The sequence below is a fragment of the Neolamprologus brichardi genome, chromosome 23, assembly GCF_056152115.1.
Source record: "Neolamprologus brichardi isolate AB-2024 chromosome 23, ASM5615211v1, whole genome shotgun sequence".
Lineage (NCBI taxonomy): Eukaryota > Metazoa > Chordata > Actinopteri > Cichliformes > Cichlidae > Neolamprologus > Neolamprologus brichardi.
This window is the reverse complement of record NC_142125.1, coordinates 42714811-42741857: the sequence shown is the minus strand read 5'-3', so window position 1 is coordinate 42741857 and position 27047 is coordinate 42714811. Positions and strand designations below refer to the sequence as shown.

At 44.9% G+C, this 27047-nt stretch overlaps 3 protein-coding genes across 7 annotated transcripts; 1 reads left to right on the top strand and 2 right to left on the bottom strand.

The window, feature by feature from the left end:
- Positions 1 to 547: 547 nt before the first annotated feature.
- Positions 548 to 13715, bottom strand: ankrd10a (ankyrin repeat domain 10a). Of its 4 annotated transcripts, XM_006802666.3 has the most exons (6): positions 10062 to 13702; positions 9063 to 9215; positions 8432 to 8523; positions 1728 to 1954; positions 1599 to 1661; positions 548 to 1524 (listed from the first exon to the last, which is right to left on the bottom strand). In XM_006802666.3, the coding sequence occupies exons 1-6, from the start codon at positions 10257 to 10259 to the stop codon at positions 1223 to 1225; spliced, it is 1035 nt and encodes a 344-aa protein (XP_006802729.2). In that variant the 5' UTR covers positions 10260 to 13702; the 3' UTR covers positions 548 to 1222. The 4 variants fall into 4 exon arrangements, with proteins under 4 accessions (XP_006802729.2, XP_087691804.1, XP_087691805.1 ...); XM_087835678.1 differs by having other exon boundaries at positions 1599 to 1954; positions 13247 to 13715; XM_087835679.1 differs by lacking the exon at positions 1599 to 1661 and having other exon boundaries at positions 10062 to 13708.
- hsf2bp (heat shock transcription factor 2 binding protein) lies at positions 9894 to 22425 on the top strand. Of its 2 annotated transcripts, none has more exons than XM_087835680.1 (10): positions 9894 to 10478; positions 10634 to 10704; positions 11471 to 11606; positions 15058 to 15155; positions 15319 to 15468; positions 16403 to 16547; positions 16669 to 16786; positions 21374 to 21477; positions 21655 to 21854; positions 22255 to 22425. In XM_087835680.1, the coding sequence occupies exons 2-10, from the start codon at positions 10660 to 10662 to the stop codon at positions 22279 to 22281; spliced, it is 1023 nt and encodes a 340-aa protein (XP_087691806.1). In that variant the 5' UTR covers positions 9894 to 10478; positions 10634 to 10659; the 3' UTR covers positions 22282 to 22425. The 2 variants fall into 2 exon arrangements, with proteins under 2 accessions (XP_087691806.1, XP_087691807.1); XM_087835681.1 differs by having other exon boundaries at positions 10562 to 10704.
- Positions 22426 to 22692: 267 nt separating this feature from the next.
- cryaa (crystallin, alpha A) lies at positions 22693 to 25364 on the bottom strand. The gene is made up of 3 exons (XM_087835962.1): positions 25004 to 25364; positions 24670 to 24792; positions 22693 to 23379 (listed from the first exon to the last, which is right to left on the bottom strand). Exons 1-3 carry the CDS (start codon positions 25199 to 25201, stop codon positions 23170 to 23172), a joined length of 531 nt encoding a protein of 176 aa, XP_087692088.1. The 5' UTR covers positions 25202 to 25364; the 3' UTR covers positions 22693 to 23169.
- Between the last annotated feature and the right edge of the window lie 1683 nt (positions 25365 to 27047).

Below are 27047 nucleotides of genomic sequence, written 5' to 3'. Positions count from 1 at the left end.
AATAGCTGAGCTTAATCAGAGAATGATCAAAGCTCATGTAGAAACAAACAAATGAACAAAAGATTTTCTCCTTCATTTCTGTCAAACAAAGCTGTATGAAACGTTTCCAGCTGTTAGTATCATGGTTGCTAGGCAACCTGGGCAGCGCGACGGAGGCTAGACCGTCCCATTTCACAAGCCTCGCACTTCCGGCCTCAGCGGTCTTTGAGTACGCGGCCCTTGAAGATCGTTGAGGCTGCGTACTTTAAGGCTGCAGACCCTGAATTGGGAAACAGCCTAAATGTACAGACGGGCAAAATAAATCCAGCAGCTACAACAGTTTGAGTGCACGGTGTCGTCACCGAATGTGGAGCACAGGCTGGTGTCACAGTGACGCTCTACCTGTCCCACGTAGTGACGTCATCTCTGAGTTCAGGCAGTCTTTGGGTTTCTCGTCAGGATGAAAACAGTCTGACATTTAAACTCAAACATGTTTAAACTACTTTAATGTATTTGTGTGATTAAAAAATCAAAACATGCACAAATACTGTTTTATAAGAATGTGTAAAACAGGTTTATTGAGTACAAATGCAGGTCAGTGTAAGGTCGTGTGTGACACCGCGTTCAGAAAAACGGCACCTCTACAACCGTCGTACAAAACACAAGAAATGGTTTAAGCATCATGAAACAGTGAGATCTAAAACAGCTTTCAGCCTCAGTGCAGTTCAACGACACGCACACACACAGACACACACACACGCAGCTCACAGCAAAGCAGCGACACTCCTGAGGTAACACGGTGAGCAGGAGGTCAGGAGCTGAGCCCAGAGCAGTAAACACCTCGTTAATGAAGGTCCCAGCAGAGTCCCACTCCCACACACCCACACAGCACCGTACTGCTGCTGATGGTGAGAACCAGCTTCGCACAAAGACGAGTGAAATATTCCCACCAGCTGTACGTGGTTGAAAGGCCGCTGTGAGCACGGGACTGCAGAGATGCTGCTGATTAAACCAAGAGAACAAAGTTAACTCGAGTTATGAGTCTAGTGTTTACAGTGTGACGTCACAGAAATCCATCCCTGAAGATTATCTTTGGAAGCAGCTTTTTCACAACCCAGCTGAGTCGGCGTGACACTAACACGTCCTGGCTGTGGGCTGTAGGCACACGAGGATTACTTCTCATCGCCAGAGTAATCCTTTAAAGTTTAGTGGAAGCACATCTGTGCAGACGAACCCTCCGGGTTTATGAGCCGTGGTTTAGGTGGATGCTGCCATCCGCAGCCTGCTTGGACGGATGCTCCGCCCGGACGCAGCTGCTGTCACTCAGCTCCTCGGCCGTGTCGCCGAAGCCATGGTAGTGTCCATAATGCAAGAAATCCCCACAGTCCAGCCCTGTTGGGCTCAGGCACGCGGGCCAGTTGGAGACGCAGCCGCCCGGGCTGCTGCTCAGGTGCAGCGAGCCGCACATCTCGGCTGAAGCCCGCCGACAACGTGGCGGAGAGAGCGGAGGACGAGGCGCAGCGTGGAGATGCCCGTTGTTGAAATCTGCAGCAGAGAAAATGTGATCAGAGGTCGATCATGTGATGTTATTGTAGCCAACAAACGCAGAGCAAACCCACCTGCGCTGAGCTCCAGGCTCATGGCTTCCAGCTCCTCGAGCGCGCTGCTCTGCACCAGCATACCTGCAGCACAGCACGATGAGAGCAAGCAAACACCGCGCACACGCCTAACACGTGAACATTTCTTACCATCAGCCCTTTTGGCTTTTTTCAGGTGGCCCGCGTCCAGGGCGGCTAGCTGCCTCTTTCTGCTGAGCGCGCCCAGACCACAGGGGGCGCCGCCTCCAGTCTGCACCGTGTTCCCCTCGTTACGCTGCTGCAGGTGCTTCTGGGCGTTGGAGATGAAGCAGAAACAGTCGTGGAAGCCTTGAGCGTGGGCCAGGTCTGCTGCCGTCTGCCCGCTTGCATTCTCTAAACTAAACAACAAGAATGAAGTCAAAGTGCATCCTGGGTAACAGCACCTCAAACCATCAGAGCGCTAATGTTGCAGGGAGAAACCATCACGATCGAAGAAAACCAGTCCGAGTCTCGATGGTGTCACCCTGCAACACGTGCTGTGACTAACCTGCCCACTCACACACAGCAGGACGCGATCACAGCCACGTTTCCACTAAAGACTACAGTCTGTGTTTCAAACTGTTTATTTCCCGTCTATCAGAGATGTGAAAGCCGTGTGCATAAATGAAACGCCTCCCAAAACTGGATATAATACAATCTGGATATTATCAATAAAGGTTTTTTTTGTATTGTTAATTATAAAAGTAAAACTTTCATTTCATGCAAAATGAAACATTTCTGTTTGTTTTCATTCTGATGCTGGATCATAAAATCTGCACTCGAACATCTCAGATTATTAGAATATTTCATGTCGAGTTCAGACAGCGTCGAGGTCGTACATCGTCTGACTGCTGACGTCACGTTTGATAAGGATCCATAAGCAGCCACAGAAGGCTGCTCACAGCATGCCGTACTGGATACGGATATATATCCATGGAAGTGGACCGGAAGAGAAAAGCACGGCAGGAAAAGGTGCAGCAGACATGACCTCAGCCTCGAAATCAGTGTCAAGAAAAGTCTCAAGAACCTGGGAGAGCCTGACAGGAGTGGACTGAGGTCAGATCAAGCCTCCGCTGAACCAGAGATAACATCAGAGCAGCGCATCTCAGGAGGAGGAGGTCCAGAGTCTTCTTTTCAAACTGAAATGAGCTGTGGGCCACTGCCATCTCACGTTAGTGTTGAAGTAGTACAGAAGAACAACAACAAACAAGAAAACATTTCCAATGCCATGTTGCATTATATTTCTTCACGTCAATAGTTTGAGACCTCTGCTCACATGTCACCTCCTGGTGCTGCTCCAAAGTCGACACAGACATCTACCAGCAGACGTTGGAGCTCTTCATGCTTCCATCTCTCATTAGCTTTGTGAAGACACTCACTTCTCGAGATCATGTATCGGAATTTTAGGAGCAGGACCACGCCTCCAAACACGCTCCTTCTGGTTGTCATCTACAGAGGTTCCCCCAGTTCTGCAAACTGATCATTCTCCTTTATGTGCCCTCCCTCCCTCCTTGTTCTCAAATCTTTAACTTCTTCACTCCTATTTAGTCCATGAGGATCTACCCAGGAGCCGTCACCAGTCCCTGTCGAGGCCTTCCCCAAACCGCAGCTCAGTTCATGTCCAAGCTTCACCTTTACCTACTAAAACGCTGTTAAACCTAAATGAGGACGTGGGCCCAGCGAGTGACGTGCAGCCGACTCACCTGACCTGACCTATAGAGAAGCAGCCGACCCAAAAACCCAGAAAGGCCATCAGAGCAACCTGGAGAGCAGTAACACCTCCACGCCGCACTCGTGAAGTCTCAGCCACGTATAAATGAAGCTGCACTTCTTCACTTTGATGGGTGATGCTGAGCAGCGCCTGCACCGCTGTGAACATTCGGCTGCCACAGACACAGGAACTCTTTCATGCTCTCAGCCTCCAACAAAGCATGTCTTCCACATCGGTCAGACATTACTGGGTCAATATTTTCAACTGCTGGAACAAAGGAATTTGACAAATATGAGCTTAACGAAGGATTTCTCATTATGTGACTGTATATATAATGAATGCACAGTAAGGGCAGCATGGAGGTCAGTGGTTTGCCCTCAGGGTTCCCACAGAGGCTGAGCTCTGTGCCGGCCCACAGGCATGCCTGGTCAGGTTACCAATCACAGTTGTGAATGTTGAACCTGTCTCTGTTAGCCCTGAGAGCCTGGTGACCTGTTTATGGATGGACTCCGCCCCCCTGTGGCCCTGAGCCGGATGCCGGACACAAGAGAATGGATACATGGAGTGTAGAAGATATGAAAGTTTAGGTTTTTGAATGAAATGATGAAGAACAGAGGAGTTTTTCCTAATATTCTAACCGTCTGAGATGTGGTGTATGCATGGTCCTAAATGAAAAAGAACAACATCAGGTTGAAACTGGAGGACCAATCAGGACACAGGAATCGCCAACATTATGCTCCTATATCCTACACAGTACATCTGTGCTGTCATGAAAACGATCATGCTGTTGTGATTTCTAAGCTTCGATTATGTTGTAAAGAAAGCTCACAGCGCTGAAGCTTTGTTCTGTAATGCTGAGGGGGTTTGGGTTTGAGTGAGTCATCGTTAGGAAATGAGCCACAGATCAAGTTCTGATTATCCACAGATGTTTCCACATAATCTCAAACATGCTGAGATAAAGTTTCCTCTGGAGTACCTAATAAAGTGGCCAGTGAGTGCAGATGTAATTGGGTTAAAAACCTACAAAAATAGACATTTTACTGGTATGTTTACCTGCTGCGAATTTTGACATAAATCTATTTTTTTCTGTCCAATTTGCTCCGTTGTCTTTGTAACATACAGCACCCTGACGTACTCCTGAACTCCTGAGACTAAGCTTCCAATCATTAGTGAGGCTGAGGCGTGTCCCATTAGCACACAGCATGTAAACAGTGAGGTGAGAGCTAAGCATGCATGCCTAAACATGACAGTCATCGTGAGTGCTTAGTTAGCATTGAAACCAATCACTGCAGGAAATACCTCGCCGGTTTGCAGCTGCAGAAACTGTGGGAAGCGATAGTGAGCGCTCAGCGGCACAACTGCAAGCTGCTCGCAGATGCACGTGTGGCAGATTCTGCAGCGCCTATTTGGATTGCTCCCTCTTTCTGGGACAACTTCAGAAAATCAAGTTCAAACTCAAAGGCTGAAAAACATCACAACGTGCAGGGTGTTTGTTTCTGCTCGCACAATTTGACAATCAAGATCACAGCTGTTTGTTTTTAACATAATATATAACATTTTGCTAAAAAACATCTTTATATTGATTTCAAAACAGTTCAAATGTCCTTCAACGAGTGTGCAAACGCCTTGAGCAGAAAAGCTCATGTGAGTACTCACGTTTGAGTCTCAAAGCTCTGATTTCTCTTGGGAAAAGTTACAAAGACATTCAGGTGAGTATTAAATACATTAATAACACTGTGTTCAGTGGTTATCTGGTAGGTTAGTGGACGCATGAACCAGTTTACAGTTGCTAATAACAGCAGAAACATTTCTATCTGTATCAGTTTTGTCAAGGATTCTGTGAAGTAGTCGTATTATTTCTACAAGTCATTCAAGTTAATGGTTTCCCTGGAAACTGGCCTAATAAAATTCATTTAAACCATCAAAAAAACCTTTGCATGAGAATGAAATCAGAGTCTACTCGTCAGTCGTCCTCAGCCCCGCTCCATCTCTCACCGGCTGGTAAGGCAGATATAGAGAAGAGGTTGAGGAAGTGGGGTCAAGCACGCCACGGTGTTAGTGAGTGTAACACACAGAGCGTCAGGTTGTAACCACGACAACGTGAGTGCAGAGGTTGCTGTTGCTCTCATTTTCAGTCCAGTTTTATTTAGAGGAGCAGGATTTTGAATTCTGGATTTAACAGGAAGCCAAAACAGGAGAAATCTGCTGTTTATAGTCCCTGTCAGGACTCTTGCTGCAGCATTTTGGATTAGCTGAAGGCTTTTCAGGGAGTTTTTAAGGACGTCCTGATAATAATGAATTACAGTCGTCCAGCCTGGAAGCTCAGTGTCATCTAGTGTGAGCTGAGAAGGAAAAGCAGACGAGCTGACAGGATGACACGCTGCAGAGCTCAGTGAGATCAGAAACTCTGCTGTACTGACAGCTACAGCTCCTCTCTCCATTTAAAACATTCACAGCAGCCAGACTTCAATACACGACGCTACAGCGCCCCCTGTAGGCACTCTGTAGGTCAAGAATCCCATCAGTGGGTCATCAGAAAAAAGATCAAAAGGAAGGCGAAAGAACTCGATAAAAGCAGAACATTTCTGAGACTAAATATTTAATAAAAATAATTTAAAAAATGGTTTACAGGACCGATGGACTAAACAGTCTTTGTCAATATTTTTGCTCAGTAAATGGAGATCCATGTTTCCTTGCTTTACTGCCCCAGCTACTTTATCATTTTTATTAAATATTTCATAATTTTATTAACAGTCTCTTGAGAACTTTCTGCTTTCATTACAACAGCAGGTTAGGGTAAAAGCCTGAATGATAAATGAGTAGTTTTCAAGAGAAAGCAAAGACAAAGGCCACAGTCTGATCACTTTATTGTGTTTTCCTCTTATTGTGGAATCTCAGATGGTGTAACTCTGTCTCCATTTATATCACAGCACAGCATTTCCATGTTCAACTGCTGTTGCTGTGCCACATGTAGACATAAACACATGAGCTTTTCTGCTTTTACACTCACTGCTTTTCTCTACTGTGCATCATGACAAACATGAGGATTTTTACCTGAGCCGCTGCTGAACAAAACACAACACAACAACATTACTATCACTCTTTAAAGCAAACGGCCCTCAAATGAGCTGATTGGAGGGAACGGCCACTGAAACACGTTTTAATAGTGGGACACTTTCTCACTCAGTATGTGTTAACAGACCTCTCTGCACTGAATCATATCTGTTATTAATCTCTGTCTCTCTTCCACAGCATGTCTTTATCCTGTCTTCCTTCTCTCACCCCAACCAATCACAGCAGATGGCCCCACCCCTCCCTGAGCCTGGTTCTGCCGGAGGTTTCTTCCTGTTAAAAGGGAGTTTTTCCTTCCCACTGTCTCCAAAGTGCTGCTCATAGGGGGTCATATGATTGTTGGGCTTTTCTCTCTGTATCTATGAAGCGCCTTGAGGCGACTTTTGTTGTGATTTGGTGCTATATAAATAAAATTGAATTGAATTGAACACTTTGTACGACGCCGAACGTCGTAAACTCTGATTTGATTCACAGAAAACATTTTCTAAACCATCTGAGAAACAGTGAGGTCATTATGAATGTGCTGGCAGCAACAAAGGTGGACAGGGCCATGTTCATCACTGTGCAGCCTCCTGCCTTCTTTTAACTACAGTCTGTAAACACGTGTGAGCTGAGGAGAGCGGCTGCTGCACGTTTGGAGAGGACTGGTGTCCCGCTCATGTCAGTCCTGGCTCTGCTTTCATGACACACTAGATGTTCTCAGTTGGTGAACAGTTTGGGCTGCAGGCAGGCCAGCTCCGCAGACAGACTCCTCTACAATGAGCCAGCATGGCTCATTGTAGAGGAGTCTGTCTGCTTCCCTGAAACACACCTGGATGGAACACCTCTTGCTCTAAAACCTGTATGTACTTTCACACACTGATGGAGCCTTTCCAGATGTGCCAGCTGCATATCTGGAAAGGCCGTCCACAGGCACTGATGCAACCCCACCCCACATCTTCTCTGCATAATGGAGCTTTATCCTGCATGTGTGGATGACGCGCAGAGCTGTGAATCAGCTCCATCATTACTGTCCGTGATGACATGTTCACAGTGAGGAACATTATTCTGAACCTGCAGTTTTCTGCAGACTGATGGACTCTGTCCATCTTTACTTCTGAGGAACTCTGCTCTTTGATGAGATGCTCTTTGAACGTGTCCCTTCCTGTTACCAGCTGATTAACTGTAAATTCTTCCTCCAGCTGTTTCTGCTTTGAACCTCTGATCGTTCCAATCCAACATCCCAACTCTCTGTGAGGTGTTGCTGCCGTCACACCCAAAATCAGCTTGTGTTTTTCTTAAAATGATGGATTATCTCAGTTCAAAGATTTGTAAAACATGGCAAGCAAGCTTTGGCACAGATTTTAACTGGTCTTTATCATTATCTCATCACTAAGTGAAGTATTAATAGAACCTGAGGCCATTATTTACTACACCGCCACAGAATGGATTTCTTGCTGTAACCCGTCCTTATGGACAAGTTAAGGACAATTACTCTTGAGACTATTTCATGTCTCCTGTTTGTACCAGAACTTCACTACATCTTCATCTTGGTGATGACAGAAACGCTACTTGTGTCCATGTTATAGGCACTTCTGAATGATTGCGAGGATGTTAACAGTAAACCACTGTGGCTTGTTCCCTCCCAACAGCTGATGAGACACTAAGAATAAGATTTCAGGACAACAGAAAACACGGCAGAACCACAGCAGCTGATCTTTGTTAGCATGAGGAAACACGCAGCACTAAAGAACGCCAAACGCAGCCTGTTAATCAGGAAAACAAGTCAGCAGAAATTATGCTAGCTGATGCCACTTCATCATCATCCTCTGGGTTTACCTCAGGCGGGATATCTGAAGCACAGCACTGAGCTGCAGGATTTCCCACTAAAGTAAATTTCACAGTAAAAATAAAAGCCGTAGTTATTCTGACCAGACCTGCTGAGCACGTGTGGCCTACATGACTCAAATCTAAGACGTGTAGCAGCTGCTGTGGTTCACACTCGGTGTGCCAGAGCTTCTGTGGTGCTTTACACTGGATATTACTACTAAACCGAAGACTGCAGGATACTTACTGCGGTTTAGCGCCTGCTATCAAAAGGACCTGGATACACTCCAAGCTACCCGACCGAGCTGCCTTATGAATGGGAGCTTCACCAACAAAGTCCTGAAAACACAACGTAAACTGTAAGGTTTGAGATATGAGTGAAGCTGTTAGCATAGCACAAGCCAACTGTGTTACAGACATGCAAAAATGACACTAATATTACTGACCAATCAAACTCTACATTGCTCAGATTATTGTGCACTGCTCTTTTGAAATAAAAGGGAAAGGAAACAACAGAAACCCAGCAGCAGTCAGAGCTCCTGCCCTGTGTCGGCCCACGCCTGGGCCACTAATGGACGAGCTCGGGTTCATGAGTACTGCTGGCACTGTGAACTCTGCATCCATTTCTAATTATCTTTTCAGCTTTGCTGCAAGTACAAGTTCAGTCCCAAAACCTTTCCATGACTACAAGTACATATTTAGTGTGAGCAACGCTGGAGACACTGTCAATTAAATGAATTTCTTCTAGCTTTTATGTACAGCAGATGCAAAAACTAGAGGTCCCTAGATTCAAATATTCAGTGATAACACTCATAGATGCAAACAGCACCACATTAAGCATTAAATACTACACAATAGGCGAGTTTCCACACACTGACCTGCTTGTTGACGTCAGCCCCAGCCTGAGTGAGCCACACCACGCAGTGAGGATGTCCTCCGAATGCTGCAGTGTGTGTTGGAGTCTGATTGAATCGACTGGTCACCCTGTTCACCTCGCAGCCCATCTCCACCAGGTGCATCACGCACTCCAGCTGTGCCACACGCCAGGAACAAATACAAGAATCACAGTGACACACTGCTCATGTATGTCACTGCTGCAGATCTCAGAGACCTCTGCACTGACGCACTTTCATTGGAAGAAATCTCCAACAGTTCTCCTTGTATATCACCCGAGCACAGCGTGGACCCCACTGTTCTCAAAGCAGGCTTCAGCTGACTTTGGTTGTTAGACATATTTAAAAACCCCACCTAAGGTCCGCTTAAAGGGACGCATAAGCAAAAAGTGTAAGTAGATTCAGACACTGCTTAAAACATGTGCCCAGTAAGTGTTTGGAGATATTTCAAGGTGGCTGAAGAGACGCTTCTAGCAGAGCTTTGGTAAAAACAATGATATAAAATGAAGAAGATCATAATAGTACGAGAAGTAATTAATCATCTAATAATAAAAAATAAAAAACAGAGCAAGTTTTTGTATTTTTAGAGAACAGCGGCTGTTGCGGTGTCGCAGGCTCTGGTGTTACGTTTGTTTTGAGCCGATTTTGGCGCCTAAAAAGCGATTGGCTCCTACTGAACCAATGAAAACCTCCAAACACGTCAAGGTTTTTTTTTCTTTAAAAAAAACCCTTTGTTGTACGCCGGTACTCAGACGTAACTGTTTGGGCCAATCAGACACAGTAAAGGAGCGCGGCGAAATATTAAAGAGGAAAAAATCTTTTAGCTTGATTATGAGCGCTGTCCGCCGCCATGTTGAAGCTTAAGCATATAATACACACAGTGTGGTTACAGTTCACAGCAGTAGGCAAAAGTGCACACCTATTTTAACCCTCTTTCGTGTTTCACGGACACCACTATTGAATACCCAGTGATTGCATGCTGACCTGTCCATAGTGAGCAGCCCAGTGAATGGGAGTCCATCCATAGAAGGAGTCCTCGGCAGTTAGATGGATGTGGTTTGACAGCTGCTGTAACAGAAGGACCAGAGCCCCAACATCCCCATCCCGGCAGGCGCGGTGCACTGGGAAGCAGCTCACAAACACGTCATCCCCGGAGAAGCGGGCTTCTAGTCCCCCAGACATGAGTGAGCCGAGAGAGGGCAAACGGAAGTGCTTGTCTCCACCGCACCGGTCCCACGGAGCACACTGAAGAAGTTCAAACACAAAGGAAGAGCCCAGCTCTCTCGCAGGCCGTAAAACCCGGACTGGAGCCCACCTCACAGCTACACCCCGTGTGTTTGGGACGGTCTGCGCTAAAAAGCGGCCAGGAACAGGTCCTCAGTCCTTTGACTCACACCACTGGTGAGCAGCTTTATGTGTCCAATATATTCAAAAACATTGGTGATGTGGCACTAAACAACTCAAACCTCTGTCTGTGGCTTCAGAAACATTTCTTAGCTAACGTGCTAGCTTTGCTGGCTGTGTAATAAACCGAGTGCTGGTCTCTGTGACCACAGAAGCAGACTCACCAACCAGCAGTAACATGGCAGCCTTATCAGGCGGGAAAAAGACGGGCCAAAAAGCAAAGGTAAGACCCAGTCAGCCGCGGACGAACCTGCCTGCTGTTCCTGCTAATCAGGAGAACAAAGACGACATCTTTAGCTTTGTCCTCATCAGACCGGCTGGAGTCCAAAGACAAAAGATGGGCCTCTCAGTGTTTGGTGACTCTGTGATAGTGGTCACTACACGTACAGAGTTAAAACGCGTACCTGGCTAATAAAAGTGGGACTTTTTCAAGCCAGCAGCTAAATCTTTAACCTTGTTTTAATTCAAATACAACTATCTGAGTGACAGAGCCATCTTTAGACAGTGTGCTCAAACCCTGAGATGACACTGTAGACTTACATTATATTATAAAACTAAAAATGTGGACTGTGCATAATTTCAATGAAGAAACTACAGGAAGTGTCTCTGTTCTGTCGCCAGCTTCTTCATAAAGGAGACACTGTAAAGTCTGTCTGAACTTAAGTTAAACCAGTAACTCAGCAGAGACCTCATAAATGATGGTGATGATTTAAAACTCAGAGAATCGGTGCATTGAAGCTGATATTGCAGAACATGGTCGGCCAACACATACCTAAGACTGTGTTTTCTATTCATTTGTCCCCATTGCTTATTTATAGGCCATCCTGCAGACATGCTTCATTGTAATAGCAGTTGACACTGAGCCCTTATCACACTCTGCCTGGTCTGGAGTGCATATTTAATAGTTTCCTTGTCTGTCTATGGATTACTTAGAATCTAAAAAAGCACAATTAAATGAGTGAATCTGTGTGAATCTTTTTTTCTTCCAGGGTGGCTTTATCAGAGTGAGGAAGAGAGATTTAGAGAAGTTGACCACAGAAGTCATGCAGCTTAGAGAGTTCCTGCCCAGAGTTGTGAATGGGGATCTGATGGAGATGCTGCATAAAGCCCGAGCAGCTCAGACAAGTATGCTCAACTCCACTCTGATCCTGCTGTAAACACGAGGGTGTTGTGTGTATCACAGAGCAGAACATATACAGTTAATGTATAAAACTGAGGGCTTGTTGGAGACATCCAGCTACAGAGAGACAGAGTTGTCTGATGGTCAGTGGAGCCAGGTCTGTTTAACAGCCCTAACAGGTGATAAGGAAAGACAGGTGCACCTGCTTTCTCATTAGCCTCATTTTATCTTCTACTCTGACCAGTAAATATACAGCACTGTTGATCTAAGAAGCTTGCAAAGAAAAGCATCTGGACTTCTTTAAGTTTCTTGAAGACATTTCACCTCTCATCCGAGAAGCTTCTTCGGTTCTAAGAGAGTCCCCGGTGGGACCCTAGTGGGAGTTGACCCACTGCTGATCATGTGTCTCGTCACATGAGTCAAGGTGTGATGAGCAGAGGTTTCGGGTGAAACCATTGGCTGTATCCCAATTCAGGGTCTGCAGCCTTAAAGGCTGCATTTTAAGGCCGATTCCGTCACAGCGACGCGACGAAGGCTGTCCCAATTCAAAGGCTGCTCGAAATGCGGCCCTCAAATGCGTCCTTCATTTCCCTGAATTTTAAGGACGTGGCGGTGTAGACTTCGTGGCCCAACATATCCCAGAATGCATAGCGCGGCGGTGGGTGTGGATAATTTTGCCGAAAAAAACAGCGGATGAGGGGCGCCCGAAGAGTAAACTTTAAGTAAGTACTGAATATTATGTCACTTATTTATGTGCAAATGTTTAATAACGAAGAACATTAAAACATTACTGTTGGCCACATGTCGGCAAAGTCATGTGACATTAGTGACGTTTGTACTAACTTGGTTTTAAAGCCTTTACTTTAAAATATACACCGTTCAATAGCTGAGCTTAATCAGAGAATGATCAAAGCTCATGTAGAAACAAACAAAAGATTTTCTCCTTCATTTCTGTCAAACAAAGCTGTATGAAACATTTCCAGCTGTTAGTATCATGGTTGCTAGGCAACCTGGGCAGCGCAACAGAGGCTAGACCGTCCCATTTCACAAGCCTCGCACTTCCGGCCTTAGCGGTCTTTAAGTACGCGGCCCTTGAGGATCGTTGAGACTGCGTACTTTAAGGCTGCAGACCCTGAATTGGGATACAGCCATTGTGAGACCTTGCTTCACCAATTCACCGGACCTGTTGAGGTCAACTGGCAAGATGTGAGTGGTTGTTAAGGTGCCTGGGAAGGGATCTCCAAACTGGATTGTAGGTGGCAGACAACTGGTATTGTGAGCCACCTGGGACTCTCCACCAGTTTCTTCAAACATCTTCAAGAACCTTAAAGAAGTCCAGTTGCTTTTCTTTCCAAGCTCCTTAGGTTACCATGACCTACACAGGCATACAGCACTGCTATTCACGAAGGATCTGGTTTCACCACAGTATGTTGTGGTAATATAAGAAGAATTGGGTCGTGTCTTCTTTTTGGAAGACATTGCACACCATGCCGAGCTATGCCAGGTTCCCAGCTTTCAGCAGTTTGGGGTGGGGAACAAAAGTATTTCCTGCCTGTCAAACTGGTGAATATGTGGTGTTTCCACAAATTCTCCTAAAGACATGGAGACAGTATCTTGGGTGCTGTTACGTGCCTGGTGTCCTCACCTGCTGCTGTGTCCGGCTGTTTATCCCCCCCGCTGCTTTCCACTGGACCATTCTTCTGAGAGCAGCCCGATCTGCCAGCATCCTGGCCTCCGCCTTCCACGGCCTGGCTTCAGGGTGGTGTCCGCGTCTCTCTGGCTCTGGCACAGAGGCTAACTTGCTAACTAGCTGCTTGTGCTCCGACATGGCGACCATGAAACATGTCCCGTCGGCTGTGCTGGATCTCTGCCATCACCTCGCTCCTGGATGATGATGTCATCAAATCTCTCGTGACACTGAGCATGCTCCTTGATGTCCTCTGACAGGCGCAGACGTCATCGCGACAAAGCTGAGAAGCGCTCTTTACGAACCCCGCCGTACTCTAACCAGCCGTCTGCTGTTTCCACGCAACCTTTGAAAAACACGAGCAAAAAGCCAGCTCAGCAAAACATCACGTGTGGTTTAAAAGTCTAAAACGAATCAGTCATCACATGTAAGGTTTTTCTGTTCCCTCTCTTTCTGACATCTTCCTCCATCACACGCGTGTTTCTCCCGTCGCTCCTCCTCGATAGCGCTGCAGAGATGCTGAAATATCAGCACCACCGTGAATGCATCACGGGGATGATAAAGGCTGTGCTGAGGCTGCAACCCCCGAGATGTCATTTAGTTTTCTTACTGACCTGCCTGCATGATAGACGCTGCACTTAAGTTTTTTCCCATTTATCTGAGTAAAAAATGTCATTGACGTTAAAAAGAGGGCTCTGGCACTGCGCCAAATATAACGTCACAGCTCTATAAAGGTATTTGAAGTGACCCAAAGGACTGGTCTGATTATCTGTGTAGGTGCTCATTCATCCAGCTCATGGTAGTCTAAGGAGCCTGGAAGAAGGCGCCTGAACTTCTTTAAATTTCCTTTAATATCTTTGTCTAAGCAAAGAGACATAAAAAAACGCTGGGAAAAATCAGAAATCGCTCTTTGGCACGACAGCATTTCGGGTTCTTCTGCCCACTCTAACCCCTGTTTACCACCCCAGAAGCCCCAGCTTGTCCTCCTCCACACGCCTCCTTATCCATATTGACTCTCACAGCTGCCCCTTTACTGCAGAATTGATACCACTGTTAGACTGCTTCAGCAGCACGCAGCATATTAAAGACTCCCCTCATCTAAGAGGTCCCACACTGGACCTGAGATGTGCCCTGTATTGACCTGTCCATCTCTGACCACTAAGCTATCCTTTTTCCTCTTCCTATACAGGAACATCAAGTCTGTTACTACATGACACCTAGTTTAGATCTGTGTTCACAGTGTGCTGTGAACACAGATCTAAGACGCGGACTTTTAAGTTGCATACTGCCATTCACTGCTTAGACTCCATGGCCCCTAATAGCATGTCCTCCCCCTGGTTCCCCTGTGTGCTACACTCCACGAAGGGCTCAGGCCTCAGTGTCCCCCACTAAAGAAGGTTTGTTAACTATTAACTGGTTGTTTTGTCCCTGTGAAAATGAAAGGAATTACAAACCCATAGAAGGTCCAGAAACCCAGGACCACCACAGTGAAACCCTGTCTCTGCTTTCTCGTGGTGAACACTCACCGCCACCATGGAGATCGTGTGATAAATCACGATTCTCAGCCACTTATTCAGTTTAGGGTGTCAGGGGTTGGAATTAGAGGCGGTTATACTCCGGAAAGGTTGCCGGCCTTTTACAGGACTGGGAGATTATGACATAATCAAGATGGGACCAAAACTCTACCTTAAAACTGACAAAGTTTCATGTTGTGCAAAACTAGTGTTAGAAACGTTACATAAGTATATCTGCTCTCAAACTGTGTTTAGTGAAGGAGCACATTGTGAAGGAGCAGATGAGGCAGGAGTGTCTGCACCTGCAGTCTCGACTGGATGCTGTGCAAACTGAGAGTCAAAAAGAGAGAGAGGTGAGAGGGACAGACTCATAACAATAACATGAAAATATTTCTGGTATCCCACTGAGGAAACTGGACTCGGCTGATGAATTTGGGCTTGTCTTGCTTTGAGCCATGCTGTTATTTATTACTTGTTGTATGTGACTGCACTGAATCCACGTGAATGGATGTTCAGGAAAAGCTGCTGTTACGTGAGCAGCTGTGGCAGAGCAGAGTGGAGCTGCAGCAGCAGGCCGACTTCTGCTCCGGTCTGGGATCTGCTGCCTGCAGTCTGCTGTGGAGCTGCTCTGCCAAGGAGGACACCGTCTCACTGTGGCTGGCTGATGTGAGTCATCTTCAGTCTTTTGTCTCTGTGTGTGGACTTGGACTTGTTTTCCTGTAACAAAAAACCCAAATAGGGCTACAGGGATACATGTTAGTGGTCAGTAGCGTTTGTATAAAGTGCAACCACAGCTGAAAATGAAACAGTATTCAATACATGAACATCAGATCCCAGTTCAATCCCAGGAGGAGACACAAGTGTTTTGGGAATAAATATCTGCCTTTAAAAAATCAAAATTTCCACAGTAACAAACTTGTCCCAGCATGCACAATAATTAGTTTGACTTGCTTGATCAAACCAACACACAGTATAATTGCAAAATGACCTTCTGACCACTGTGTTGTACATCTTTAGCTGTAACATTAAAATATGTTGTTTAAAGCAGCGGTCTCCAACCTTTTTTGCGCCACGGACCGGTTTATGCCCGACAATATTTTCACGGACCGGCCTTTAAGGTGTCGTGGATAAATACAACAAAATAAAACTGGTACTGGTACCGAAAAAAAGAAAATGTATTCATAACACACGTGAAAAGACCCAGGAAAACCGAGTTAACGATAAAAACAATAACAAAACAACGCTGAAAACCGATGAAAAACCCTGAAAACTATACATTTCACACCTGAGCCTCAACTCTCGCGGCCCGGTACCAAACAACTCACGGACCGGTACCGGTCCGAGGCCCGGGGGTTGGGGACCGCTGGTTTAAAGTGTTTGATGCAAAAGAAACATGGCTCCATATGTTTTGGTCGTTCCACATAATGATAATTTTATGCAGTGCAAACAAAAGAGCATCCTCTCTGCTCCTTCTCTTCTCTCCAAACTAAATTGGTTCCATGTTTTGTTGGTCACTGAGACATGATCTAACAGTATTTGTAACAGCAGATGTTAATGCTGCTGGATTGTGTGTGTGTGCGTGTGTGTGTGTGCACTTCAGGGCAAGCTGCAGGCCTTCCTTGCTGTAGCTGCTCAGACTCTAGAGAGCTTTGTCACGTCTTTGGATGAAGAGGAGAAAAGTCAAACTGAGGACTACAACTCCCACGAGCACCAGTTTGTGTTGGCAGTGGCTGGGACCATTACTAGTGAGTCTGAAGCTTCTAGCAGTCACAAAGGATGTGTCGAAGCACATTTTCTTAGAACCTCCATGAACACGAATAACTGCTCGACTTGTCAGCTGACTTTTCTTTGTTTCTTATCAATCAGATGTAGCAGCAGTAACGCAGGGGCGGGACTTCCTGTCAAGCTCAGCGCATGTTTTGCTGGACACTTTGATGAAACTTCTCAAGTTGATGAAGCCTGGTGTCTTCCCCAGACTGAAAGTGTACGTGGATCAACCTGTTTGTCATTAATATGTATCAGGATTGAATAGAGAGTTAAAAAAAACGTGACACAATGTTTGCGTCGGATCATCTGATCCATGAATCAAACAGGATCAAATCTACACTTACTTTCTTCTAAAGCAGTCATTTGCAAAGTAAAATTCCTACATTTTTCATTCAGTAATATAGATTTTAATTTGAAACCATCAGTGAGCCTCAGTGTCGGTCAGCTGTACTGACTTATTCACAACATAGTTTTCAAAAAGTCTGCACACTGTGTGAAATGTAAGTGAAAACAGATCAGAGTCAGTTCCACACCATCGAAACACTTTATTAGAGTGAAACAGTAACAGGAGAACATCCGGGTCTTTTTAAGAATAGGCTTGTGCAGACTTTGATGGCAGCCACACATTTTAGTTAGCCTGTGACAGGGTGTGTTTCCATGCTGCACTCCTTTGTAAGCATCACTGGGAGCACTTCAGCAGTTCAGGTTAAATTGAATTAAATTTTCAATTCAGTTTTGTTTATACAGTGCTAAATAACAACAACAACAAAGGCTGCCTCAAGGTGCTTTATATATTTATATTATATAATCTAATATTATTATATATTATACCCTACTATAATACATACAGAGAAAACCCCAACAATCATATGACCCCCTATGAGCACTTTGGCGACAGTGGGAAGGAAAAACTCCCTTTTAACAGGAAGAAACCTTCAGCAGAACCAGGCTCAGGGAGGGGCGGGGCCATCTGCTGTGATTGGTTGGGGTGAGAGAAGGAAGACAGGATAAAGACATGCTGTGGAAGAGAGACAGAGATTAATAACAGATATGATTCAATACAGAGAGGTCTGTTAACACATCGTGAGTGAAGAAGAAACACCCAGTGCATCATGGGAATCCCCACCGGCCTCAGGGATTCAGTGTCACCTGATCGAGCCTGAATCTTAGCTGGAAGCTGGTTCCACAGAAGAGGGGCCTGAAAACTGAAGGCTCTGCCTCCCATTCTACTTTTAAATACTCTAGGAACAACAAGTAGGCCTGCAGTGTGAGAGCGAAGTGCTCTAATAGGGTGATATGGTGCTACAAGGTCATTAAGATAAGATGGGGCCTGATTATTTAAGACCTTGTATGTGAGGAGCAGGATTTTGAATTCTGGATTTAACAGGAAGCCAGTACAGGAGAAATCTGCTCTCTCTTTCTAGTCCCTGTCAGGACTCTTGCTGCAGCATTTTGGATTAACTGAAGGATTTTCAGGGAGTTTTTAGGACTTCCTGATAATAATGAATTACAGTCGTCCAGCCTGGAAGTAATAAATGCATGAACTAGTTTTTCAGCGTCACTCTGAGACAGGATATTTCTAACTTTAGAGATGTTGCACAAATGGAAGAACGCAGTCTTACATATTTGTTTAATATGTGCGTTGAAGGACATGTCCTGGTCAAACATGACTCCAAGGTTCCTCACAGTGTTACTGGAGGCCAAGGTAATGCCATCCAGAGTAAGAATCTGGTTAGATACCATATTTCTAAGATTTTCAGCGCCGAGTACAATGACCTCAGTTTTATCTGAGTTGAGAAGCAGAAAGTTAGTGGCCATCCAGGTCTTTATGTCTTTAAGACATTCCTGCAGTTTAACTCATTGGTGTGTGTTATCTGGCTTCATGGACAGATAGAGCTGGGTGTCATCTGCATAGCAGTGTAAATGTATGCTATGTCTTCTAATGATGCTGCCTAAGGGAAGCATGTATAATGTAAACAGAATTGGTCCTAGCACTGAACCCTGTGGAACTCCATAATTAACCTCAGTGTGTGAAGAGGACTCTCCATTTAAAGAGTGTCCACAGAAGTTTGGACTTTGAATTTGAGTTAGATTTTGTAGTGTGACAGTTAACGGTAATGCTATGAGCTAAACGTACTCGCTCAAACATCAGTATAGTATAATTATATACTCATCAGTTGTAACTTCGGTTTATTTGCCTTGTCTAAGTCTCCTAAGATGAATGATCCCATTTATAACCAGTAATGATCAACAATGTTTATTAAAAAGCTGATAACGGCTGGAATCTGGTTTGCAGAGGGTTGTAGCTCCAGGTTTCCATGCAGTTCAGCTGCTGTAATTATGAGTGACTATTGGCTTCTCATTCTGTACAATATAGAATTCATGTAATAGTTTGTAGAAGAATTTGGGTTTTGTGCCTCCTTTGTCATCATTTTTATCCCTCAGCTATAAAAGGCCGATGGGGTATTGTTGTCACCCTGCTGGACAGCATGGACACTTTGTGAATGCAATGACTCGAGAATGACGTAACATAAGGTTTTCAAACTGATACAAAGGCGTGTCTAAAAACTTGATCTGTGTTCTGATGTCTCTCCTTGTTTCCTGACCTTCCTTCTAGCATTGAAATTCTAACATTTTATTAAGACAAACAACATAAGTAGTTCCAACACAGATTAAAGCTGCTGCTTCTCCACGAGGATTGGAGCCATTTGATACGGTGCAGCCACCTCACTCGTACCCTTCATATGTGAGATATTTCAGAGATGTCCAGCTGGGATGTCTCTCATTTGGGAATGCCGTGGTGTCCTATGATTAGGGATGGGTATCATTTAGGTTTTATCCGATACCGGTGCCAAACTACTACGGTACTTTTGAAACGGTGCCGGTGCTTAAACTGTGCTCAAACACTAGAGAAGAGAACACAAAATTGGTCCAAAAACCTCTCATGTTCAGCTGTTTTTTTGTAAAAAGATAACAATGTTAGCCTTTTCTGCAGCTATGGGGCATATATGGTATCACTCTTGGTTGGAAGCAGCTTAATCAATGGAAAAAACACAAACTTTGTCCAAAAACCTCTCATGTTTAACTGTTTTCCACTTTTTCTTTGGTCATTTTAGCCTTTTTGTCCAGGGTGAAGGGAGTATCTGCCATCAAACAAGAAGACAGCCGCATGTAGCTATGATGATGTTTGCTAGTTCACCTTACATGCATTAATGTAATAACGTGGTTAGCCTACTCAACGTAAATTACACACCAACAACATTAAGCTACTCACGCAGAGAAGAACGGCTGCTGCATCATCATCCTCATCATTTCTGCTACACTGGCAGGGCTAGGGGCCAGGACGCTCCTCTTTGGGTTTTTGGGGGATGTTGCTAACTCCGGGTCGATAACAGGCACCACACCCACAGTAGATGTGCTCGGTGTGAGGTCTCGCAGCAAGCTATCAAATACGGCGCATTTCTCAGCTTTTAAAAAAACGCTATGCGTCGCCAGGTGTTTCATCAGATTTGAGGTGTTACCTCCTTTGACAGTATCACAGTATCAGCTTAAAGCACTTGTTGCAGCTGCTGAGTTTGCATCTTTTGCTGTGAAGTACAGCCAGACTTTGACCGCTTTGCCTTGGGCATTTTTAATCTGTAGCTCTGCTCTAAAAGAACGTACGTACCTGGACCCGCCTACTATCCTCGGAAACGTAAAATGATTGGCTAGAATCTAAAGTGTATCACAGCTCAGGAAAATAAAGCACTGAAATGTGCGCTGCTTTTCGGTCTGGTTACTACCGTTTATGTCAGAACCGGTGCCATCATGGCACCGGATACCGGTACCCATCCCTGCCTATGATAAGAGCTGAAGGATGTTCAGTGGGAGATGGAGGTTTGGGCAGGTCTGCTCACCCTGTTGCCCATGCTGGCTGCACCCTGATCATCAGCAGCAAGTGGATAGAAAGATGCAGATTCTGTTTTCATGGACATATTAGTAGAAAGTTAAAGTGATCATCGCCAGAATCAGACCGGTTTTGTCAAGCGACACTGCAGAGGTTCTTGTCCATGTATTTGTGTCTTCACGTATTGATTATTGTAATGCTCGTCCTTCTGGGCTTCCAAAGAAAAGTTTCAGATGTCTACAGATGGTGCAGCTGCTCGCATTTTAACAAGAACTGGGAAATTTGAGCACATTACCCTGTTCTGAGATCTCTGCATTGCTACTTTGTCAGGTTCGAGCAGATTTTAAGGTCCTGCTGCTCACCTACAAGGCTTTAAACGGACTGGCACCTTCATACCTCTCTGACCTTTTACACCTTCATGTTCCACCCTGTGCTCCATGTGTTGAACACATTTGTTCTCCCCATCCTACATGTCTTAATTCTGGCTTTTAGTTTTTAAATGCTTACTGTTTTTAACTTGTACTGCTATTTATCATTTTTATTTATTTATCTTTTTAGTTTCAAATTACTGTACAGCACTTTGTTTGAAAGCGCTTTATAAATAGAGTTATTATTATTGTTATTATTATTATTATAGTGACCAAGAGTTTGTAATGTTTGTGTGGTATGTGTGTTAGTAAAATGGGGCCTACTAAAGTAAATACCTGTCATTGCAACAGTGTGCAGAGCTCATACGACCACAATGAAACCCACAAACTTGACGAACATCAAGGAGTTTCACAGTGCTGACCAACCACCCCTCACTGACTGGAATTTTATTAAACTTCTTTTTTAAAAGCTCTTAAAAGGGAACTGAATGTGTTGATATGTTGTGGCCACTAGATGTCAGTGTTTCACTACGGTGATGCTTTGCTGCAGGTTGATGCTGATGGCGCTCTATAACGTGAGCATCAGTCTCAAAGGACTGAAGTACCTGAGTGAGAACCGAGGAATCCTCCCTCTCATCTGGAACCTGCTTGATGGTAAGCTGCTGCACGCTCCAACAACAACATCACTCACAGACACTCACAGACACTGTGCTCTAGCTCGAGCCTACAAGCCGTCTCAAGTCTAACCTTCAATGACACTGATATAGTTAATTTAATAAACTGTCAGTGTCACAGACTGGGTATCCCAGGATCTAATTTGTGTGTCTGTAGACGGACACTGGGAGGTGTGTCTCCACTCCCTGCGTCTCCTGCAGTCCATGTTGTTAGAGGACGACGTGTTGCTCCTGTTGGGCTCCTCGCTCCTGGATCCAGACCTCTGTGCTCGCGTCAGCGGGCTCGCTGCCAGCATGCAGCCAAGCCTGAGACTGACTGCTCTGCAGACCTTGGAGGACCTTCAGGCCCTCCAGCAGGTACCACAGTATGATGAACCCTGAGCTTCGCTGCTCTTGCAGTCATTGTGTTTACCACATGAACTCTGTCAGAACAGAAATGAGGACTTGGTATGTGTTCAGGTTAACTTCACCTGTTTAGTTTCTTTTGTTAGAGTCTTTCACTGCTACGTTTCTTCACACCTGCTAATTTATCACATAACAGTTAGTGAAAGCAGTAGTTAGTGTGTTTTAGGTTCGGGCTGTTCGTCTCTGCTTTGTTGAATAGAGAAGCAACTGCACTGATGTCTCACACGGGCAGACCTGAAGTCTAAAGCTGGTGTGATTGTGCACTGCATGCAGATGTAGACACTTCCTCACATCACCGTGAGATTCACCCCTGACCTTTCTGAGCACAGACTGTGACATGGTGTGTTTCCAGGGCCGGGCCTGCAAACAGAGTGTGTGACGAGGGAGGAATTGAAGTGAAAGAAGAGCCTTTCTCACTGCATTGTTCACCGTTCAGCTTCTATATACGTTCACACTGCTGTGCATTGTTAGTGCTTAAAGTGCATGTAGATCTGCATTGTTAAACCTGTCCTAGTAAAGATGTTTGCAGTGCAGTGTGTCTGTGTCGTGTCATCAGAAGCACAGGACTGAACTGCTCTTCTGCACTGATCTGTTTTCTGTGCACACGCTGCACACACGGTGCTGTATCCATGGACTAAAGGCACGAGCAGACGTCACTCACCCTCTACTCTGCTAAAGTTGCTTCACTGAAATCATTGTTATCTTATAGAAAACTCTCTCTGTTCTTCCTGATTCATCAAAACAAAGTCTGAGCTGATAAGAAGGAAAAAGGAGTCAGACCACACAGGGGTTGCATTTTGTTAATTGTACAGCTTTATTGCTTCTTTAGTATGGACTTGAATAGTGAGCAGATATCCACTGAACAAAGCTTCGACTTCAGTACAGGATATATGTGAGACTCAGAGGAAGAACATGAATGGGAGAAACCAGGGCTGGTACAGAACATGCGAGACATGTTTGTTTCAAGCTGAAAGCCTGTCAGAGTGCTGCTCTGAAACATGCTGGGCCATGTGAGTGTCTCAGATGACTTCTCTCTTTAAAAACTCCAGCCACCTCTTACTCGACTGCCTCGGCGGGCCGATTTTTGTTATACTTTAAACAATGATACTAATGAGTTAAGAAGTAACTATAGAAAGAGAAGCAGGGAAGACACAGATATCCTCTAAGGAAAGGGGGGAAGAAGAATTCCAGAGTCGTCCATCCCAGTTGATGCTGGTTATTCACGGGGCTCCTTCAGCGCCCCGGGTCACCCACCAGCACTTGGCCTCTAGGAGGAGGCGGCAGCGTTGGGCTTATCGTCACGAATCACGGGGATACTGCGCTCACTGCGGCCAGACTCGATCCCCCCGATGACCTTTGGTCCGGTCAGAGTCAGCAGACCGTCAGCTGACAAGGTGCAGTTGATGGATGATTGGTCGACGCTAGAGGGGAGGCGGTAACGGCGATGAAACTCACGGGAGATGTAACCGTGGTCGTCCTGAAAAACAGCAGCATTGATGCCATGAAGTTGTTGTGAGTCCAGCGAGAGCTTCACTCAGTTCACTCTCACGAGAGAGCGAGCACACACTGCTTCCTGCTAACTGCTGAGGGTTTCAGCCTTCAAAGTAAGAGACCAACACAGGTCTATTAAGATGGGTGACAAAGTGGGTGGAGTTGTTGTGAGCCAGGATAAGTTAGTGTTGTGTGTTAAATGTCTATTTAGTCTTTTCAGTCCAACAGGACTTGTTTTTCCTCTTTTCATTTCCACTAATAACACAAAATAAAATGATAATGTCCAGGCTAGAGGACACCGAGCTACACACCTATTACAACTAGGGATGCACCGATACCGATACTGGTATCTGGTATCGGGGCCGATACTGTAAAATGTGTGTGTACTCATACTCGTAAAAGTTAACCGATACCATGAACCGATACTAACTTATTTCATTAATCAGAGGGTGGCTTGTCATTTCTGTTGTAGTTTTTTAGATTGGCCACTAGGGGGCCAATTATTATTTTATTTATTATTTATTTTATAATAATTATTTTGTTTGTTTGTTTATAATATGGACACTCTGCAATAATTTAAAAGTTTATTTTATTCTCAAACCTAATTTGTATTTATTTTATTCCAAACAGAAGTGTTTATTTATTATTCTGAAAGCTCGAGACAGTGCCAATAGTTCAGTGATATTTTGTTAAATTACAATGTGGAGACTCTGCAATAATTTAACAGAAGTGCTTATTTTTCACTTGAAATTTTTTTGTGGTCATTTTTATTAAGATTTTATTTTTTATCGACAGGGAATAAAATAAAACCTGTCTTCCAATTCATTGTATTTGTGTGTGTGTGTGTGTGTGTGTGTGTGTGTGTGTGTGTGTGTGTGTGTGTGTGTGTGTGTGTGTGTGTGTGTGTGTGTGTGTGTGTGTGTGTGTGGTAGAAGTATCGTTTTTTGTACTCTGTATCGGCAAGTACTCAGATCCAAGTATCGGTATCGTATCGGTTTGAAAAAATTGGTATGGTTGCATCCCTAATTACAACCCATAACAACACTGAAGGCATCTTCATGTGATCAAATACATCTTTTTACCTTTCCTACATATTACAGGGAACTTTCTTACAGTCTAACATAAACAGGTTTGTATGTCTAAGCACCGTGGTTACGTACGTACATGTGGTTTGTTGCTACATCTCTGATCTCTGATCGTGTTGGAAAATCCCTCAGGAAGCCTTTATGAGTCTAACTCACTCACTCGTGGTGTGTGCATCAGAGAGGAGGACTACCTGTCTTTCTCCATGCTTGCCCTGGATCTCCACGTAGTCGTCAGTGACTTTCACACTGAGCTCATCAGGAGAGAAGTGCTTGACGTCCAAGTAGACTGTGAACTTATCCCTGTCAGATCTCACCTGAGGGAGACAAACACAGAGAACATCTCTTGACCTTAATGTCTAAAACTTTACGTCAACAACTTCATTTCTTGACTCTACGGAGCACAGTAGATGTTAGCTTTCAGTCCAACTAAACTCAAGAAAATTCAGATTTTTACACATGTATTAAACAAGAGATGTACGCGGTCTATCCTCTAATAACCACAGAATATGAGACTAAATCTTTTACCTCTGAGATCCCAGAGTTGGAAAAATCCAAAACGTTGCGGAAGAGTGACTGTCTGTAATAGGGGCTGATGGTGGAGGCGGCGTAAGGGAAGAGGTCGTAATCAAACATGCCCTCTCCAAAAAACTGGTCAAAGAGTCTGGCAGGGTAGACGGAGCCCAGGGCACGTCTGAACCAGGGGTGCTGGATGGCAATATCCATAGCAACTGGAGACAGTCTGGTCTGCTTTGGCGTGGTGGGGAATCCAGCAGATGAAAAATGGAGGTGAGGTAAGAGTGGGAGAACGATGGCGGTAAAGCAGTGACTGAAGAATGCTTTCAGAGTGCTTTGCTCCCCTCGCTACAGCTGCCTCCTCTTTATATACCTGAGAGCCAGAAAGAGAGGCTTTAGCCACGATCCCTCTGGAATGGCATTATCTCAGCATGGTGGGTTGGGCCCTGTCAGCACAATCAGGGTTGAGGATGGGGGGGCACCACTAGGTCCAGTCCCTGCTGGGACGCAGCGGTAGTCACATCAGACACCCGGGGCTGCCAAAACAAACTGTGCTAGACGGAGAGGAGGAGGGGAGAGACAATGAGCTCAGGAAGCCAACTAAAGACACAGAGGGATTTCACCTGTGTGACAATGCATCGCACACATACACGTAGATCTGTTCTGTCAGTCAGTCGGTGACATAATGCTGTGCTATTGTTCTGCCTGTGTGTTTGGATGACGGGCAGATTTAGTAACAATGCAGTCCAGAGTCAATGGAACGACAGCTGACAGAGAAATGTGAGAAAGGAAGTGTGCCCTTCAATTCCAGCGTTTTACAATGAGGGGAAATTAAACGGGTCTGGACCTCAGCAGGCCTTGCAAAGGTTGGACCATCAGTACTGAGAGAAGCTGCATGTCATACTCTACAGTCCTCAAGTTAAAGTTCACAAGAGTACAATCAGAAAAGGACTGAACAAGTGTGGCTTGAAGGGCGTCTAGGAGAAAGCCTCTTCTTTCTATAAAGAACATGGCAGCACAGCAAAATCCTGTGGAACAATCAATCCATTTATTGATAAGCACATTTAAAAACAACAGGTTGACCAAAGTGTTGTACATAGTAAAAAAGTAGATCGAACACACACAAAGAACAAAACAAAACTCAGTCACGATCAAAAGCTAGAGAGTAAAAATGTGTTTTCAAACGGGTTTGAGAGAAGTTGGATGATCTGATATCGTCGTGTTGGTGTTGTTCCCAGATCATCATGAAAATGTTGTTCCAGGTTCAACATTGCAAGTGACCAATCACATTATTGTGACATTATTCTTTTGCGCACCAACCCATTCGTGCATTTATGAAATTCTAACGTTGCAAGGACAATATCAATTCTGCTTAGCATTTATTAAAGGGTTAGGGTCAGGGTTAGGGTCCGTTGATCGGCGGACAAAGGCGGTTTCTCGCAGCTTAAGTACAGTTTTTTGTTTTACGCCGTTTTTTCCCGAAGTCGCAAAAGTATGACATCACAACATTCTGATTGGTCACTTGCAATGTTGATCCTGGAACAACCTTTAGTATGATGATCTGGGAACAACACCAACACGAGGATATCAGATCGTGCAGAGAAGTTTGTGTGCAGCAGAGGCCCGATCTGTGTTTGAGCCTGTTTCCTGTCAGCTGACCTGAGAGTTCTCTTAGGAGTATTATTATCAGATCAGAGAGGTATGATGGAGCTAATCCAGTTAGAGATTTAAAAACAAGCAATAAAATCTTAAAATCAATTCAACAACATGCTGGAAGCCAGTTTAAATGAGCCAAGACTGGGAAATATGGTGTGGTTGGTCTGTGCAAGTGTAGATGTTTGGCTGCGATGCACCAACACGAGCACCTGTCAGCGTGGTGAATGTTTGCAGCCACACAACCTGTCCAACAACTAAAGCGTGGACAACAATGACCAAAGGACAGCGGGCCTGTCTGATAGCTCAGTGTTGGTGTTGAAGACGGAGAAACTGTTTAAATTATGCAGTATAACAACTATATGACTAAGTTCGGTTTTTGTCAGCCATATTTGGGTTACTC

Excerpts from the sequence above, each read along its gene's own strand:
- hsf2bp (XM_087835680.1), top strand. The coding sequence starts at position 10,660 with ATGGCAGCCTTATCAGGCGGGAAAAAGACGGGCCAAAAAGCAAAG. Across the intron at positions 15,469-16,402 it reads TCTCACTGTGGCTGGCTGAT|GGCAAGCTGCAGGCCTTCCT; the intron begins GTGAGTCATCTT and ends TGTGCACTTCAG. Across the intron at positions 16,787-21,373 it reads GTCTTCCCCAGACTGAAAGT|GTTGATGCTGATGGCGCTCT; the intron begins GTACGTGGATCA and ends GCTTTGCTGCAG.
- ankrd10a (XM_087835677.1), bottom strand. The coding sequence starts at position 10,259 with ATGTCTGGGGGACTAGAAGCCCGCTTCTCCGGGGATGACGTGTTTGTG. Across the intron at positions 9,216-10,061 it reads GGGCTGCTCACTATGGACAG|CTGGAGTGCGTGATGCACCT; the intron begins GTCAGCATGCAA and ends CGTGTGGCACAG. Across the intron at positions 8,524-9,062 it reads GGGCTGACGTCAACAAGCAG|GACTTTGTTGGTGAAGCTCC; the intron begins GTCAGTGTGTGG and ends TTGTGTTTTCAG.
- cryaa (XM_087835962.1), bottom strand. The coding sequence starts at position 25,201 with ATGGATATTGCCATCCAGCACCCCTGGTTCAGACGTGCCCTGGGCTCC. Across the intron at positions 24,793-25,003 it reads CCAACTCTGGGATCTCAGAG|GTGAGATCTGACAGGGATAA; the intron begins GTAAAAGATTTA and ends TGTCTCCCTCAG. Across the intron at positions 23,380-24,669 it reads GCAAGCATGGAGAAAGACAG|GACGACCACGGTTACATCTC; the intron begins GTAGTCCTCCTC and ends GCTGTTTTTCAG.